This window comes from Coregonus lavaretus, assembly GCF_964263955.1.
Source record: "Coregonus lavaretus genome assembly, chromosome: 5".
NCBI lineage: Eukaryota > Metazoa > Chordata > Actinopteri > Salmoniformes > Salmonidae > Coregonus > Coregonus lavaretus.
The window spans coordinates 34,924,921-34,940,877 of record NC_139992.1 but is presented as its reverse complement, the minus strand read 5'-3'; the positions used below and the strand labels follow the sequence as shown (position 1 = coordinate 34,940,877).

At 40.7% G+C, this 15,957-nt stretch overlaps 1 protein-coding gene across 6 annotated transcripts in view; it reads left to right on the top strand.

The window, feature by feature from the left end:
* lmo7a (LIM domain 7a) overlaps window positions 1-15,957 on the top strand; it is a 110,623-nt gene that overhangs the window by 77,495 nt on the left and 17,171 nt on the right. For 4 of the 6 annotated variants that reach the window (XM_084161116.1, XM_084161114.1, XM_084161115.1 and 1 more), the window contains 6 exons: window positions 760-1,062; window positions 1,983-2,097; window positions 10,462-10,623; window positions 13,833-14,020; window positions 14,298-14,361; window positions 14,797-14,856. In XM_084161116.1, coding sequence (XP_084017242.1) covers window positions 760-1,062; window positions 1,983-2,097; window positions 10,462-10,623; window positions 13,833-14,020; window positions 14,298-14,361; window positions 14,797-14,856 — 892 coding nt within the window. The remainder of the gene's footprint in view (window positions 1-759; window positions 1,063-1,982; window positions 2,098-10,461; window positions 10,624-13,832; window positions 14,021-14,297; window positions 14,362-14,796; window positions 14,857-15,957) is intronic. The other 2 variants (XM_084161117.1, XM_084161118.1) reach the window with 1 other exon arrangement.

The window sequence follows — 15,957 nt, the reverse complement described above, 5'->3', positions numbered from 1 at the left end:
TTCCTTCTTTTCACTCTGTCATTTAGGTTAGTATTGTGGAGTAACTACAATGTTGTTGATCCATCCTCAGTTTTCTCCTATCACAGCCATTAAACTCTGTAACTGTCAGTCACCAATGGCCTCATGGTGAAATCCTTGAGTGTTTTGATTTCTCTCCGGCAACTAAGTTAAGAAGGATGCCTGTCTCTTTGTAGTGACTGGGTGTATTGGTGCACCATCCAAAGTGTAATTAGTAACTTCACTGTGCTTAAAGGGATAATCAAAGTCAGCTTTTTTTTTTTTTTTACCCATCAACCAATTTGTGCCCTTCTTTGCGAGGCATTGGAAAATCTCCTTGGTGTTTGTGGTTGAATCTATGTTTATAATTAACTTCTCAACTGAGCGACCTTACAGGTAATTGTATGTGTGGGGTACAGAGATGAAGTAGTCATTCAAAAACCATGTTAAACACTATTATTGCACACAGAGCGAGTCCATGCAACTTATTATGTGACTTCTTAAGCAACGTTTTACTCCTGAACTTACAGTATTTAGGCTTGCCATAACACATGCTTATTGACTCAAGACATTTTGAATTAATTTGTATAAAATTCTAAAAACTTAATTCCCCTTTGACATTATGGGGTATTGTAGGCCAGTGACACAAAATCTCAATTTAATCCATTTAAAATGAAGGCTGTAACACAACAAAATGTGGGAAAAGGGGTGTGAATACTTTCTGAAGGCACTGTAAATATAGGCTCCTTTTTAACCATATAGACTCCTCAGAAACGTGTGAACAGCGAGATGGATATCACCAAGAAGTCGTCGGCCCCAAGCCGCTATAGCCAGGTCATGACCTCCGAGGACGAGGCACGTTCCAACTCTGCCAACAGCAGTGGAGAAGAGGAGGAGGAAAAAGAGAAGAGGGAGAGGGGAAGGGGAGTGAACCCCACACTGGCCCCTACCCTGGCCCACTCTCCTGTCCCTCCTCAGGCCAGGAGTCCTTTCGCTGCCCTCCAACCCCCGAAAGTGGCCTCCCCAGCCCCGGTCAGTCCTGTACCTGCAAAGGACACAAACCAGGTAGGCTTAGATTTTCGTAATTAGTAAGCCCCCCCCTCCCCCCAAAAAACGCTTTCAGTGTAAATGACTAAAACCAAATATAACGTATGTATTAAAGATTATGGACCTATATATATTTTTTAATATTATTATCTTTGAGAACTACCAATCACCAAAATAAAAGCTAAACAGTCAGGGGAATTGAAAATTCCCAAAACAATTAATTTAACAGTGTTGATTCTTTTATTAAGTTTGAGCAAAATAACAAAATGCAGGATTTGCAGGAAATTATCTTTAAAACTGCTAAATGTTCTCTCAGCTACATGGCAGAATATGTAGAATCCCTGGAAATTGGCTTAAAGTTAATTTTTTCAACACCAAAATGTTCAAACTAATTCAGCCGCGCCGACCGCGCCCATTGCCACGCCACATGTGACACCCCTAGCCAGAAAAAATCCTGATTAGGCAGATAAGTATTTTTCAGCGCAAACTTACAGTATTCCAGAGCTGAAGCCAAAATTAACACAAAGTAATAAGGGCATCACAAGAAAACCAATTTGTTCAAGAAAAGTTAGCATGTATGTAACAGTCGCAGTGCTGGAGTGAATGAGTGAGAGTGAGTGACTACGATTTACACTGGATACTGCGTGCATACTGTACTATGTACTATGTAGTAGTGATGGGGGAAAAAAATAGATAGTTACATATCGGGATATTATTTTTGACTATATATCATATCGTTTTGGCAATATCTTGAGGTCCCAGCCCTTCTATGCAGCTAGTGCTAGATACAGTAGGAGATACAGTAGTAGTGATGCTTGCCATTGTCAGACTGCAATTAATAATTCATAGTGAAGAACAAATGTTATCCTTTCCCTGGCTTCGAACAATGCCTAACATTCTTAATGAGTGTTTGTTTGTGTGTATGTGTATGTGTGTAGGGGAGCTACGCTGACATGCGGATCAGTCTGAACCAGAAGCCAAACAGCAGTCGAGACTTTGGCTTCCAGACAGAGTGGGACTCCACTGGAGCTCACGTCACCTCCATCCAACCAGGTTAACACACACACACACACACACACACACACACACACACACACACACACACATACACACACAAACATTTAGCACAAACACACACATTTAGCATGGTAAACACAAAGTAACAACTCCCACATGAAAAAATACTATAGTGTACTATGGTCTAAATACTGTAGTATTATTATATTTAAATACTATAGTATTTACTGTAGTGTTTTTGCGGACATGACTGTAGTATTCACTATAGTGTTTTGCAGACATGGCCGTAGTATTTTGTAGTAACACCTGCCGGCTAGGGTTAGCTAAAATGGCAGACCAGACTACGCCAGTTACTGTTTAATGAGGGGAACACCTCAACCAGAACATAAGACACAGGTTCATGACAGACCACCTATTGAATTGGGTCAACAGTTCTGAGCAATGCAACAGACCAGACAACACCTTAGCAAACATATACATTTTTTATTACGATTGTAACATTAGACAGGTTATAGGTCCATTAAAGAAAAACCGTACAGAGGCAAATATAAAGAACAAGCAAAGTTTAAAAAAGCTTAAAGGATTAGGTTTGCTTGTTTGACAGATAAATGACACGCATTAACAAGAGTACACCAAAATTACATCTTAGATAATTTACTTACACTAGATAGCTTTCTGAAATACAATAGTCCTTTCAGAGATTCAGCTGACCAAGTTCACAAGATGACCAATAACAGTGACAAACAATACTGTACTTCTGATGGTAGAAAATAAAGAACAGTTAACCACTGCATTTGCATAAACAATATATATTTTTGAAATACAAATTACTTTACTTAAAGACAGTCATCTTATTGGCGGGCGCTGCCAATAAACTGCCTGGACCTGAAACCAGCAAAGCCTCTCCATATGATTCTGAATGTTACAGTTGAAGTCGGAAGTTTACATACACCTTAGCCAAATACATTTAAACTCAGTTTTTCACAATTCCTGACATTTAATCCTAGTAAAAAGTCCCTGTCTTAGGTCAGTTAGGATCACCACTTTATTTCAAGAATGTGAAATGTCAGAATAATAGTAGAGAGAATGATTTTTTTCAGCTTTTATTTCTTTCAATACATTCCCAGTGGATCAGAAGTTTACATACACTCAATTAGTATTTGGTAGCATTGCCTTTAAATTGTTTAACTTGGTCAAACGTTTCGGGTAGCCTTCCACAAGCTTCCCACAATAAGTTGGGTGAATTTTGGCCCATTCCTCCTGACAGGAAGACCCATTTGCGACCAAGCTTTAACTTCCTGACTGATGTTTTGAGATGTTGCTTCAATATATCCACATAATTTTCCTTCCTCATGATGCCATCTATTTTGTGAAGTGGACCAGTCCCTCCTTCAGCAAAGCACCCCCACAGCATGATGCTGCCACCCCGTGATTCACGGTTGGGATGGTGTTTTTCGGCTTGCAAGTGTCCCCCTTTTTCCTCCAAACATAACAATGGTCATTCTGGCCAAACAGTTCTATTTTTGTTTCATCAGACCAGAGGACATTTCTCCAAACAGTACAATCTTTGTCCCCAAGTGCAGTTGCAAACCATAGTCTGGCTATTTTATGGCGGTTTTGGAGCAGTGGCTTCTTCCTTGCTGAGTGGCCTTTCAGGTTATGTCGATATAGGACTCGTTTTACTGTGGATATATATACTTTTGTACCTGTTTCCTCCAGCTTCTTCACAAGGTCCTTTGCTGTTGTTCTGGGATTTAATTGCACTTTTCGCACCAAATTACGTTAATCTCTAGGAGACATAACGTGTCTCCTTCCTGAGCAGTATGACGGCTGCATGGTCCCATGGTGTTTATACTTGCGTACTATTGTTGGTACAGATGAACGTGGTGCCTTCAGGCGTTTGGAAATTGCTCCCAATGATGAACCAGACTTGTGGAGGGCTACAATATTTTTTTTGAGCGCTTGGCTGATTTCTTTTGATTTTCCCATGAGGTCAAGCAAAGAGGCACTGAGTTTGAAGGTAGGCCTTGAAATACATCCACAGGTACATCTCCAATTGACTCACATTATGTCAATTAGCCTATCAGAAGCTTCTAAAGCCATGACATCATTTTCTGGAATTTACCAAGCTGTTTAAAGGCACAGTCAACTTAGTGTATGTAAACTTCTGACCCGCTGGAATTGTGATACAGTGAATTATAAGTGAAATAATCTTTCTGTAAACAATTGTTGGAAAAATTACTTGTGTCATGCACAAAGTAGATAACCGACATGCCAAAACTATAGTTTGTTAACAAGACATTTGTGGATTGGTTGGAAAACGAGTTTTAATGACTCTAACCTAAGTGTATGTAAACTTCCGACTTCAACTGTATATGTTCAGTTTTACCATCAGTGAGTTTATTCATGTGTGACAATATTCAAGATGTTCATTATGTAAAGTCACTGCAATAATGTTATTTTGTTTTCAGTGGGCTTGTTTGGAGAGTCTTTTCTGGTTTGAAGTCCCTCTAACGGGCCTAGAACCTGTCTAATGTATAGATGTTACATTTGTAATACACATTTTATATTTTTGTTAAGGTGTTTTCTGGTCCGTTGCATTGCTCAGAACTGTTGACCCAACTCAATAGGTTGCCTGTCACGAACCTGTGTGTCTTATGTTCTGGTTGAAGTGTTCCCCTCATTAAACAATAACTGGTGTAGTCTGGTAGTTGTGCCATTTTAGTTATCCTAGTCGGCACTACATGAAAGTCCGTAAAGTCCAAAAACACTACAGTGAATACTATAGTCATGTGCCCAAAAACACTACAGCGAATACTACAGTAAAGTCCGCAAAAACACTACAGTGAATACTATAGTATACTACAGTCATGTCCCCAAAAACACTACAGTGAATATCTCAATTACCTCGACTAACCGGTGCCCCCACACATTGACTTTGTACCGGTACCCCCTATATATAGCCTCCCTACTTTTATTTTACTGCTGCTATTTATTTTTTATTTTTTACTTAACACTTCTTTTTATTTTCTTAAAAACTGCATTGTTGTTTAAGGGCTTGTAAGTAAGCATTTCACTGTAATGTCTACACCACATGTTGCAAATAAAAATGGATTTTATTTTATTTATAGTATACTACAGTCAATACTATAATATACTACAGTCATGTCTGCCAAATCACTACAGTGAATACTACAGTAAAGTCTGCAAAAACATTACAATGAATACTATAGTATATAAATATAGTAATACTACAGTATTTAGAGCATAGTATACTATAGTATTTTTTTCATCTGGGTTAGCTGTAAATGTCTGACATGTTTGAACTAGGACCACAATATAAATACATTTTAAACTTTTTTTTGTGTTATTCTCAACAAATATCTAAAGAGATTGTATCCACATTTGTGGTTGTATTGCATTTTTAAATAGTCAAATCAAATCAATCAATCAAGGGATACATACTGTGTGTAGTATAGTATTCTACAGTATACTACACAATTCTATAGTAAGCACTACATGATCGAGGGGGAACCTCAGAGGAAATCCCTGGCATGAGCTCCCCAAGTGTGACCGGTGTAGATTGCCTCTGTGTTGTTTTTTGATCAGCTAACATATGACCAAAGGATCAGGGTTGGTGTGGATCTTTAATTCTCTGATAATGACAGGGAAACGTCCTTAAACAAATGCTGCAATTCCCTTATACACCAAACTCCTGTCATCCACATGGGTACAGTAGACAGGGAATATAACAATAATCTAGTTTCACATAACAGTACAATATAAGGTAAATGCGATGTACATTTTTGAAATAGAAATGTACAGTATAGCTTATGGACCTAGGCTAGTCAACTTTCTCAATGACAGCCAGGCGTCATTGACGTGACGTTTTAATACATAGGATTGATTATAATTTTCATGTGACAATTTTTCAGTAACCTACCTCTTTCACATGAGTACAGTAGACAGGGATGAGGTAAGGGGGGCAGGGGATCTTTATGAGGGGGAATGGAGAAGGAAGTGTGCGACATTAAAAAGGGCTCTTACAACAACAAAAGGAATGTACAGTAATATCAGGCAAGGAACTATTCAGATTTTGTGTAATTATACACAACATGAAATTCAACACTTGTTACACAAGCACAGTATGTTCAAATCAAACCAGCATTGACACAGCTGGCAGCTAGCAGTAAAGCTAGCTAGCAGTCAAATCTATCAAAAAATTATAAAATAAGCACTACGTGATCGAGGGATACTACAGTGTGTAGTATAGTATTCTAGACAGTATACTACAACATTCTAAAGTATACTACAAAATATTATAGTAAGCACTACACAATCGAGGGATACTACATTGTGTAGTATAGAATTCTCCAGTATACTACAAAATTCTATAGTAAGCACTATATAGTAAGTACCATATAGTAAGCAATCCAAGACAAGCATGTGAATGGCTTAATGAAATGATGGGAAGAGAGAGGAAAAGAGAGAACAAGAAAATTGCAACAGCTTTTAATACAATGCAAATACACACACTGCTGAAATGACTACTGGACCTGAATGTCAACGGAGGCCTCACAGGTTGGATCAAGGACTTTTTAACTAACTGCCCACAGAGGGTCCTCATGAATAGGGCCCTCTCTGATGAACTGGCCCTGAACACAGGGGTGTGTCCTTTTCACCGTTGTTGTTTTCTATCTACATTAACGAGATGAAGATCCAAGAAAACAATGTGAGCCTTTTCAAGTATGCCGATGACATGATAAAAAAAAAAAGATGCTATATCAGATGGGGACAGCTATTTTAAACAGGCCAACAACCTTCAAGAATGGTGCCGGTCAAGTGCCCTCCACATCAATGTGGACAAGACAAAGGAGCTGATCATCAATGGCAACAACCTGCCAATGTCCCAATGACTCTCTGAACGACCAACCAGTGGAGGTGGTTGAGTGTTTCAAATACCTAGGGACACAAATTGATGACAAGCTGAGCTTTACCAAGAATGCAGACTGTATATATATATAAAAAAAGCAAGCCAGCGCCTGTTTTTAATCAGAAAATTGAAGGGGTTTGAGGTCAGCCAGGATGTTCTGGAGAGGGTGTACAGCAGTCTGGTAGAGAGCATCCTCACGTTCAATATGACAGTCTGGTATGGCAATCTGAGCGTGAAAAGCTAAAGTAAACTGAGCAGAATAGTAAACACAGCCAACAAAGTAATTGGTCGACCACAGGCACAGTTGAGCAGTCTGTTCCACAAGGCAACCAAAAGGAAGGCACTGGGCTGTCGTTGGCGACCCCTCCCACCCTCTACACCTTCAGCTTTAAAAAAAATATATATACAGTTTGAGAGGCTTCCCTAAGGCCGGCGCATGGCCAAGAAGAACGTGTTCAAACATTAATTTGTTCCTTGTGCCGTTGGACTACTAAATACAATGTAAATTGTATTGGTATATGTACTTATCTATCCAGTGCAGTTGGGGCAGCGGTCAGTTGTGAGTGAATGTATCAATGTCCTCTATGTTCGTAGTGTATGCAGTATGATGGACTGACTGGTCTAAATGTGTGTGATGTGAGAATGTATGTGAATGTGATCATTTTAATGTAAGGTGATGCCAAAGAAAAATGTCCATCCTGGATGGACAAAGTTTTATTCTATTCTATTCTACATGACCGATCAATACTACAGTGTGTAGTATAGTATTCTACAGTATACTACACAATTCTAAAGTAAGTGCTACACATGGTCATCGCAGTGAGACAGTTTTTAAGCAATGGACAATGTGTGAGACATTGGGAATAAAACTGCCCTTGGACATGATCATTGATCAATTATGAGCAAAGGTACTGTTATGTTATTTTATTGAACCTTTATTTAACTGTGGCCTTGTGGGGGTCTTCCTTTTCAGCGTCTAAATAAAGAATGCATTTCACCTGATTTCAGGTGAAAAAAAGGACTGTGTATTCGTTTAGTTGATTAGTGTTTGCTATGAAGTGAGTTGTGGACATTGGCCTCACTCCCTTTTGTTAGAAAACCTTTTATAATTCACACAGAAGAGCAAATATAATTTCACCGCTCTCACTGCACCACTAGCTGGAGGTCCATAAGTTTGATGTGTTTGATACCATTGATTTGATTATATTCCAGCCATTACGATGAGCCCGGTATTTCAGTCAGGCACTGCTGGTGTTCTTCAGTTCTCGTGCTAGTAGGACCCGATAAGACCCAGTAGCAGAGCATGTGCCAGGCCTTATGTAGGGCAACCTCTATCTGGGTCAGATCTGCTGGCCCTGTCTCTCTCTAGCCTATATATATGCACTAAGGAATCACTTGGCTATCACTGCACCACTGTTAAGAAAAAGGTACTGATGCCACAAAATGGTGGAATCGCTGTTTCTAGTTATGGTGAAGGTGATGTTCGCATTCATGTTGTAATGCTTATACTGTAGGTTAAGTTTACCCTAATTTGCTATGGGAATAGCTGTCACCTGTTGTCATACCACCCCTTTCACTAGTCCATGTACAGTGAGGGAAAAAAGTATTTGATCCCCTGCTGATTTTGTACGTTTGCCCACTGACAAAGAAATGATCAGTTTATAATTTTAATGGTAGGTTTATTTTAACAGTGAGAGACAGAATAACAACAAAACAATCCAGAAAAACACATGTAAAATGTTTTATAAATTGATTTGCATTTTAATGAGGGAAATACGTATTTGACCCCCTCTCAAGCAGAAAGATTTCTGGCTCCCAGGTGTCTTTTATACAGGTAAGGAGCTGAGATTAGGATCACACTCTTAAAGGGAGTGCTCCTAATCTCAGCTTGTTACCTGTATAAAAGACACCTGTCCACAGAAGCAATCAATCAATCAGATTCCAAACTCTCCACCATGGCCAAGACCAAAGAGCTCTCCAAGGATTTCAGGGACAAGATTGTAGACCTACACAAGGCTGGAATGGGCTACAAGACCATCGCCAAGCAGCTTCGTGAGATGGTGACAACAGTTGGTGCGATTATTCGCAAATGGAAGAAACACAAAATAACTGTCAATCTCCCTCGGCCTGGGGCTCCATGCAAGATCTCACCTCGTGGAGTTGCAATGATCATGAGAACGGTGAGGAATCAGCCCAGAACTACACGGGAGGATCTTGTCAATGATCTCAAGGCAGCTGGGACCATAGTCACCAAGAAAACAATTGGTAACACACTACGCCATGAAGGACTGAAATCCTGCAGCGCCCGCAAGGTCCCCCTGCTCAAGAAAGCACATATACAGGGCCGTCTGAAGTTTGCCAATGAACATCGGAATGATTCAGAGGAGAACTGGGTGAAAGTGTTGTGGTCAGATGAGACCAAAATCGAGCTCTTTGGCAGCAACTCAACTCGCCGTGTTTGGAGGAGGAGGAATGCTGCCTATGACCCCAAGAACACCATCCCCATCGTCAAACATGGAGGTGGAAACATTATGCTTTGGGGGTGTTTTTCTGCTAAGGGTACAGGACAACTTCACTGCATCAAAGGGACGATGGACGGGGCCATGTACCGTCAAATCTTGTGTGAGAACCTCCTTCCCTCAGCCAGGGCATTGGAAATGGGTCGTGGATGGGTATTCCAGCATGACAATGACCCAAAACACATGGCCAAGGCATCAAAGGATTGGCTCAAGAAGAAGCACATTAAGGTCCTGGAGTGGCCTAGCCAGTCTCCAGACCTTAATCCCATAGAAAATATGTGGAGGGAGCTGAAGGTTCGAGTTGCCAAACGTCAGCCTCGAAACCTTAATGACTTGGAGAAGATCTGCAAAGAGGAGTGGAACAAAATCCCTCCTGAGATGTGTGCAAACCTGGTGGCCAACTACAAGAAACGTCTGACCTCTGTGATTGCCAACAAGGGTTTTGCCACCAAGTACTAAGTCATGTTTTGCAGAGGGGTCAAATACTTATTTCCCTCATTAAAATGCAAATCAATTTATAACATTTTTTACATGCGTTTTTCTGAATTGTTTTGTTGTTATTCTGTCTCTCACTGTTCAAATAAACCTACCATTAAAATTATAGACTGATCATGTCTTTGTCAGTGGGCAAACGTACAAAATCAGCTGGGGATCAAATACTTTCTTCCCTCACTGTATGTCTCATCAGTACAGATAAGGGATGGAGACAAGAAGCAGAAGCCACTTTAAATAATCAAGATGATTTATTGCAATCGCTGCCTTGTCCTATCTCGGTCATGTCTTTCTATTGTGACAGCTTACCCTCATCTTGAACTCTACATTGTCCTCTCTATCTCACCTGTCCTCTCTATCTCACCCGCTGTGCCCTCCACATTATCTATATCAGACCACAGTTCCTTCTTTACCTTCTCTTTATCTGACCTCTCTGCCTATCTCTGTGCCCCCCAGGCAGCCCAGCGGAGCTGTGCCAACTGCAGGTGGGAGATGAGGTGCTGGCGGTGAGCGGGCACAGGGTGGCAAAGATGAGCTATGATGAGTGGAAGAGCAACACAGAGCAGGCCCTGCAGCAGGGCAGCCTCATCATGGACATACGTCGCCACGGCAGGAACAGTGAGTAGAAAACTGGAGAGAGAGAGTGTATGTGCGTTTGGGCGTGTGTGTGCATGCGCATGTGGGTGGGTGGGTGGTTGTTTGTTTGAGGCACGTCGAGAATTTCTAGTTTTAGAGTGTCAGTGTTGTTTATGTTTGTTGTGTTGTGTTGGTAAGCTATTGTGACACATTGAATTGGTCAGTAACAAGTTGTGCTCAATGGCTCAATTATTTCATGGCAGTTTAACAATAATTTATTTGTCTCTTGATAGTTTTCTAGTCTATTCTGGGAAATAATCAAATCGCGTACACAGATTTGCAGGTGTTATAGCAGGTGATGTGAAATGCTTGTTAATGGCTCCAATAGCGCAGTAGAATGTCTAGCAAATACAATACAAATACACAAATAATCTAAACATCTAATTAAGAAATGTCAAAACGAGTCCTAATAACAATTCAAAGTAGATAAATGAGTGTGAGCCATTTCAGGATCCAGAATATACATATGTGGCGTGTATAGACAGTATATAATTTTGGAAAGAAAATGGTATGTACAGTAATAGGTAAATTAGGATGAGCTATGTCGAGAATACAGTATATACATACACAATGAGGAAACAACAGTATATAAACAGTATATGAAGTCACCAGTGTTCAATGTTTCTACAGTATATACATGGAGCATTAGTCTCAAGGTGCAGGATTGAGTACCGGGCAGGTAGCCGGCTAGTGATGGCTGTTGAACAGTCTGATGGCCTGGTGATAGAAGCTGTTTTTCAGTCTTTCAGTCCCGGCTCTGATGCACCTGTACCGTCTCTGTCTGCTAGATGGTAGCAGAGTGAACAGACCGTGGCTCTGGTGGCTGAGGTCCTTAAGCATAACCTTTTTAGTTAGTGAAATGGGAGCCCAGTTTTGGCTGTCTTCCTGTCTGTCTTCCTGTCTGTTTTACTTTTCGTCTGCCTGTGTTTCTCTACTTCTGTTTCTTTCTTCCCTTCTCTGTCTGTGTGTGTGTGCGTGTGTTTTCTGAATGTTTATCGCTGTCTGTTTCTGTCTTCCCTGTGTTCTCCTGTGCACCTCCCTTGTGGATAATTAACCCAAACTCGGGTACAGGGTCCAACGGGTCCAAACTTGGTCTATTTACAGTATATGTTTTCACCAACAGGCTTACACATGCTATTATAACACGATTACACCACCACAATATTAATTAGTCTATTATGTTACATAATATACAGTTGAAGTCGGAAGTTTACACACACTTAGGTTGGAGTCATTAAAACTTGTTTTTCAACCACTTCACAAATGTATTGTTAACAAACTATAGTTTTGGCAAGTCGGTTAGGACATCTACTTTGCGCATGACACAAGTCATTTTTCCAACAATTGTTTACAGACAGATTATTTCACTTATAATTCACTATATCACAATTCCAGTGGGTCAGAAGTTTACATACACTACGTTGACTGTGCCTTTAAACAGCTTGGAAAATTCCAGAAAATGATGTCATAGCTTTAGAAGCTTCTGATAGGCTTATTGACATAATTTGAGTCAATTGGAGGTGTACCTGTGGATGTATTTCAAGGCCTACCTTCAAACTCAGTGCCTCTTTGCTTGACATTATGGGAAAATCAAAAGAAATCAGCCAAGACCTCAGAAAAAAATGGTAGACCTCCACAAGTCTGGTTCATCCTTGGGAGCAATTTCCAAACGCCTGAAGGTACCACGTTCATCTGTACAAACAATAGTACGCAAACACCATGGGACCACGCAGCTGTCATACCGCTCAGGAAGGAGACGCATTCTGTCTCCTAGAGATGAACGTACTTTGGTGCAAAAAGTGCAAATCAATCCCAGAACAACAGCAAAGGACCTTGTGAAGATGATGGAGGAAACAGGTACAAAAGTATCTATATCCACAGTAAAACAAGTCCTATATCGACAAAACCTGAAAGGCCACTCAGCAAGGAAGAAGCCACTGCTCCAAAACCGCCATAAAAAAGCCAGACTACGGTTTGCAACTGCACATGGGGACAAGGATCATACTTTTTGGAGAAATGTCCTCTGGTCTGATGAAACAAGAATAGAACTGTTTGGCCATAATGACCATTGTTATGTTTGGAGGAAAAAGGGGACAGCTTGCAAGCCGAAGAACACCATCCCAACCGTGAAGCACGGGGTGGCAGCATCATGCTGTGGGGGTGCTTTGCTGCAGGAGGGATTGGTGCACTTCACAAAATAGATGGCATCATGAGGAAGGAATATTATGTGGATATATTGAAGCAACATCTCAAGACATCAGTCAGGAAGTTAAAGCTTGGTCGCAAATGGGTCTTCCAAATGGACAATGACCCCAAGCATACTTCCAAAGTTGTGGCAAAATGGCTTAAGGACAACAAAGTCAAGGTATTGGAGTGGCCATCACAAAGCCTTGACCTCAATCCTATAGAAGATTTGTGGGCAGAACTGAAAAATCGTGTGCGAGCAAGGAGGCCTACAAACCTGACTCAGTTACACCAGCTCTGTCAGGAGGAACGGGACAAAATTCACCCAGCTTATTGTGGGAAGCTTGTGGAAGGCTACCCAAAACGTTTGACCGAAGTTAAACAATTTAAAGGCAATGCTACCAAATACTAATTGAGTGTATGTAAACTTCTGACCCACTGGGAATGTGATGAAAGAAATAAAAGCTGAAATAAATCATTCTCTCTACTATTATTCTGACATTTCACATTCTTGAAATAAAGTGGTGATCCTAACTGACCTAAAACAGGGATTTTTTACTAGGATTAAATGTCAGGAATTGTGAAAAACTGAGTTTAAATGTATTTGGCTAAGGTGTATGTAAACTTCCGACTTCAACTGTACACTTTTGCAGGAGAGTTTGTAAGCCTGTTGGTAAATCCTAGTGGTTTGTAGATTGTGCAGGTGTGGGGAAGGTGGTTTCTAAGTCATCCAACTGTTCTTTAGAATAACATAAAAACTATTTTATTTTCCCTTCCAAGCGGTAGCGTCTGTACTTTGTTCTATAGTTGTATAGTAGTACCTTTAAAGTAATAGTACCTTTCCTAATATTGTGCTTTCACACACACACACACACATACTCTCTCTTATACACATACACATACATTCTATCTTTCTCTCACACTCACACACACACACACACACACTCTCACATAAACACACATACCCCTTTGATTCTTTGTCATTGTTATGTGTCTGCGATGTTCAGACTGGGACAGAGACCTACCTTCCCTGCCGTGTAAAAGCCATAAGACCATCAATCTGACCAGTATGGATCATCATCCAACACTTATAGGTTCCCCCAACACAGCCACCGTTAACGCAACCACCAGCTTGGCTTTCACATCTCGGGGATCCATGGAAACCACCAAAGAGGTCGCCATCCAACCAATCATTGTGAGTTTTACACGAAGACTTCATGGTGTTGATAGGGTTCAAATGTTTCTTGTTAGCTTTCTTGTTATGTTACTCCCAAATACCCAGAAAAGACATGACATTGTCACCAAGTTTCAAATATGTTGCGAAAAGGTTGTTGAGGACATTGATATAGGACATAACTGCGAAAAACTTTAGATTTTTGTTAGTTGCATGATCACATTGAATCCACATTAAGACAATGTATTGATTAAACCCCAAACAGTTCTCAACAGGCATTTCCTTCATCTTGTTGCAGGATGTGGCATCCATTGGAGTGAATGGAGGTTTCCGTGACGAGACGGTGACCATGAGAAACACAGGTAAAGAGCATAGAGCAGAGATACTAACCAGAGCAGTTATGACTAGCCTTTATTAACATCAACGAGTTTGAGAAAGCAATGACAACATTCTCTCTTTGGGACTGTGTGTGTTTTTGGTGGTGAAATGCTCATTGCTCAATTATGTACTAATGATATTATGATGTTCTGTTTGCTTGTAATGTAGGATATGTTTGTGTGAGCATTTTGGAAAGACCTGGCCAGAGCTTACATATGCTCGTTTTTTTGACGACTTAATCCTTATGTAATTGTTGTGTTTTCAGTGGGGGAGAATGGAAATTTTGATAGAAGTTACCCGAGAATGGAGATTTTGATAGAAGTTACCCACGCCATGATAGAAGCTATTACTTAAATGTTTCTCTCCCAGCTCCTCTCTTACACTGTGTCCCTGTTCTGATTTCTCCATCTCTCACGTAGAGTCCGCAGAACCCATATCTTTGAAAAACTTAAAACGGAGGTCAGAGTTTTTTGAACAAGGTAAAAAGGCCCTGACTGAACCCTGGTGTTGGTGAAGGGTTATTATCAATAGTCTGTGTTACTATCAGAAGGCTGGGTGCTCTGGGCTTCCATCTCTTTCTCTCTATTCCAGTGGTTCTCCTATGGACCTACCTGGTATACAGGTTTTTGGCTCAACTATGACTTAACCTAATCATTACGATCAATTGTTTTTAAAATTGGTCAATAGTGTGGATTTCAGATCTATTGAAGATGATTATGGGAAGGTTGAGACAAAGAAGTTGAATACTCAGGAGTTCCTCAGGGCTCCATGTTGGGCCCGCTGCTTTTTTTGTTTTTAGATTCAGTCTTATAAGCCACTGCCTTTTTCCGTCTGATCTCTACTGAGGGACTGTAACCCCTCTGCTCTCCCCCTCCCTCCCGCCCCCCAGGCTTCTCAGGGCCCAGTGTCAGTGCACTGGTCTACCTCTGTGGTAAACAGGGTTGAGTGTGCAGTGATTCTCTCCACACCTCCAACTGCCACACCTGAGACACTGACATGCTGTCTGAGCCCAGTGAGTTTAAATCAGTATTTCCCAACCCTCTCCTGTGGGACCAGCAATCCGTCTACATTTTTGTTGCAGCCCTGAGCTGACAACTAATCACCCAGGCCTTGATTAGTTGAATCAGGTATACTAGTTCAGGGCTACAACCAAATTGAGAACTGTCTGAGGATCCCTCAGGGGAGGGTTGGGAAACACTTGATGAGAAAGTAGTGTTTTCACCAACAGTTTAAACCTCCAAATGGTAGACCGCAGGTCAGAATGTCATACCAACTTACCAATCTACTAGACTCCAGAGAAGTAGTTTATTAATGTCAGACTCTATGCACTCCTCTCTGTATGCAGGTTCTCACTTCTTGCTTGTGTGTTTTTGATAGATTTTGTTTTTAGCCTGCATACATACACAGGAGTAATTGAGAACCGACATCAACGTTGATCAAGCCTAGGCTGGTCCAGCTCCATATAGGATAGGGATGTATAGTGGGGTCCAAAATGATTGACACCCTTGATAAAGATGAGCAAAAATGACTGTATCAAATAAATAATTCAAATACTGAGCTATATATTGTATGCTCAAAAA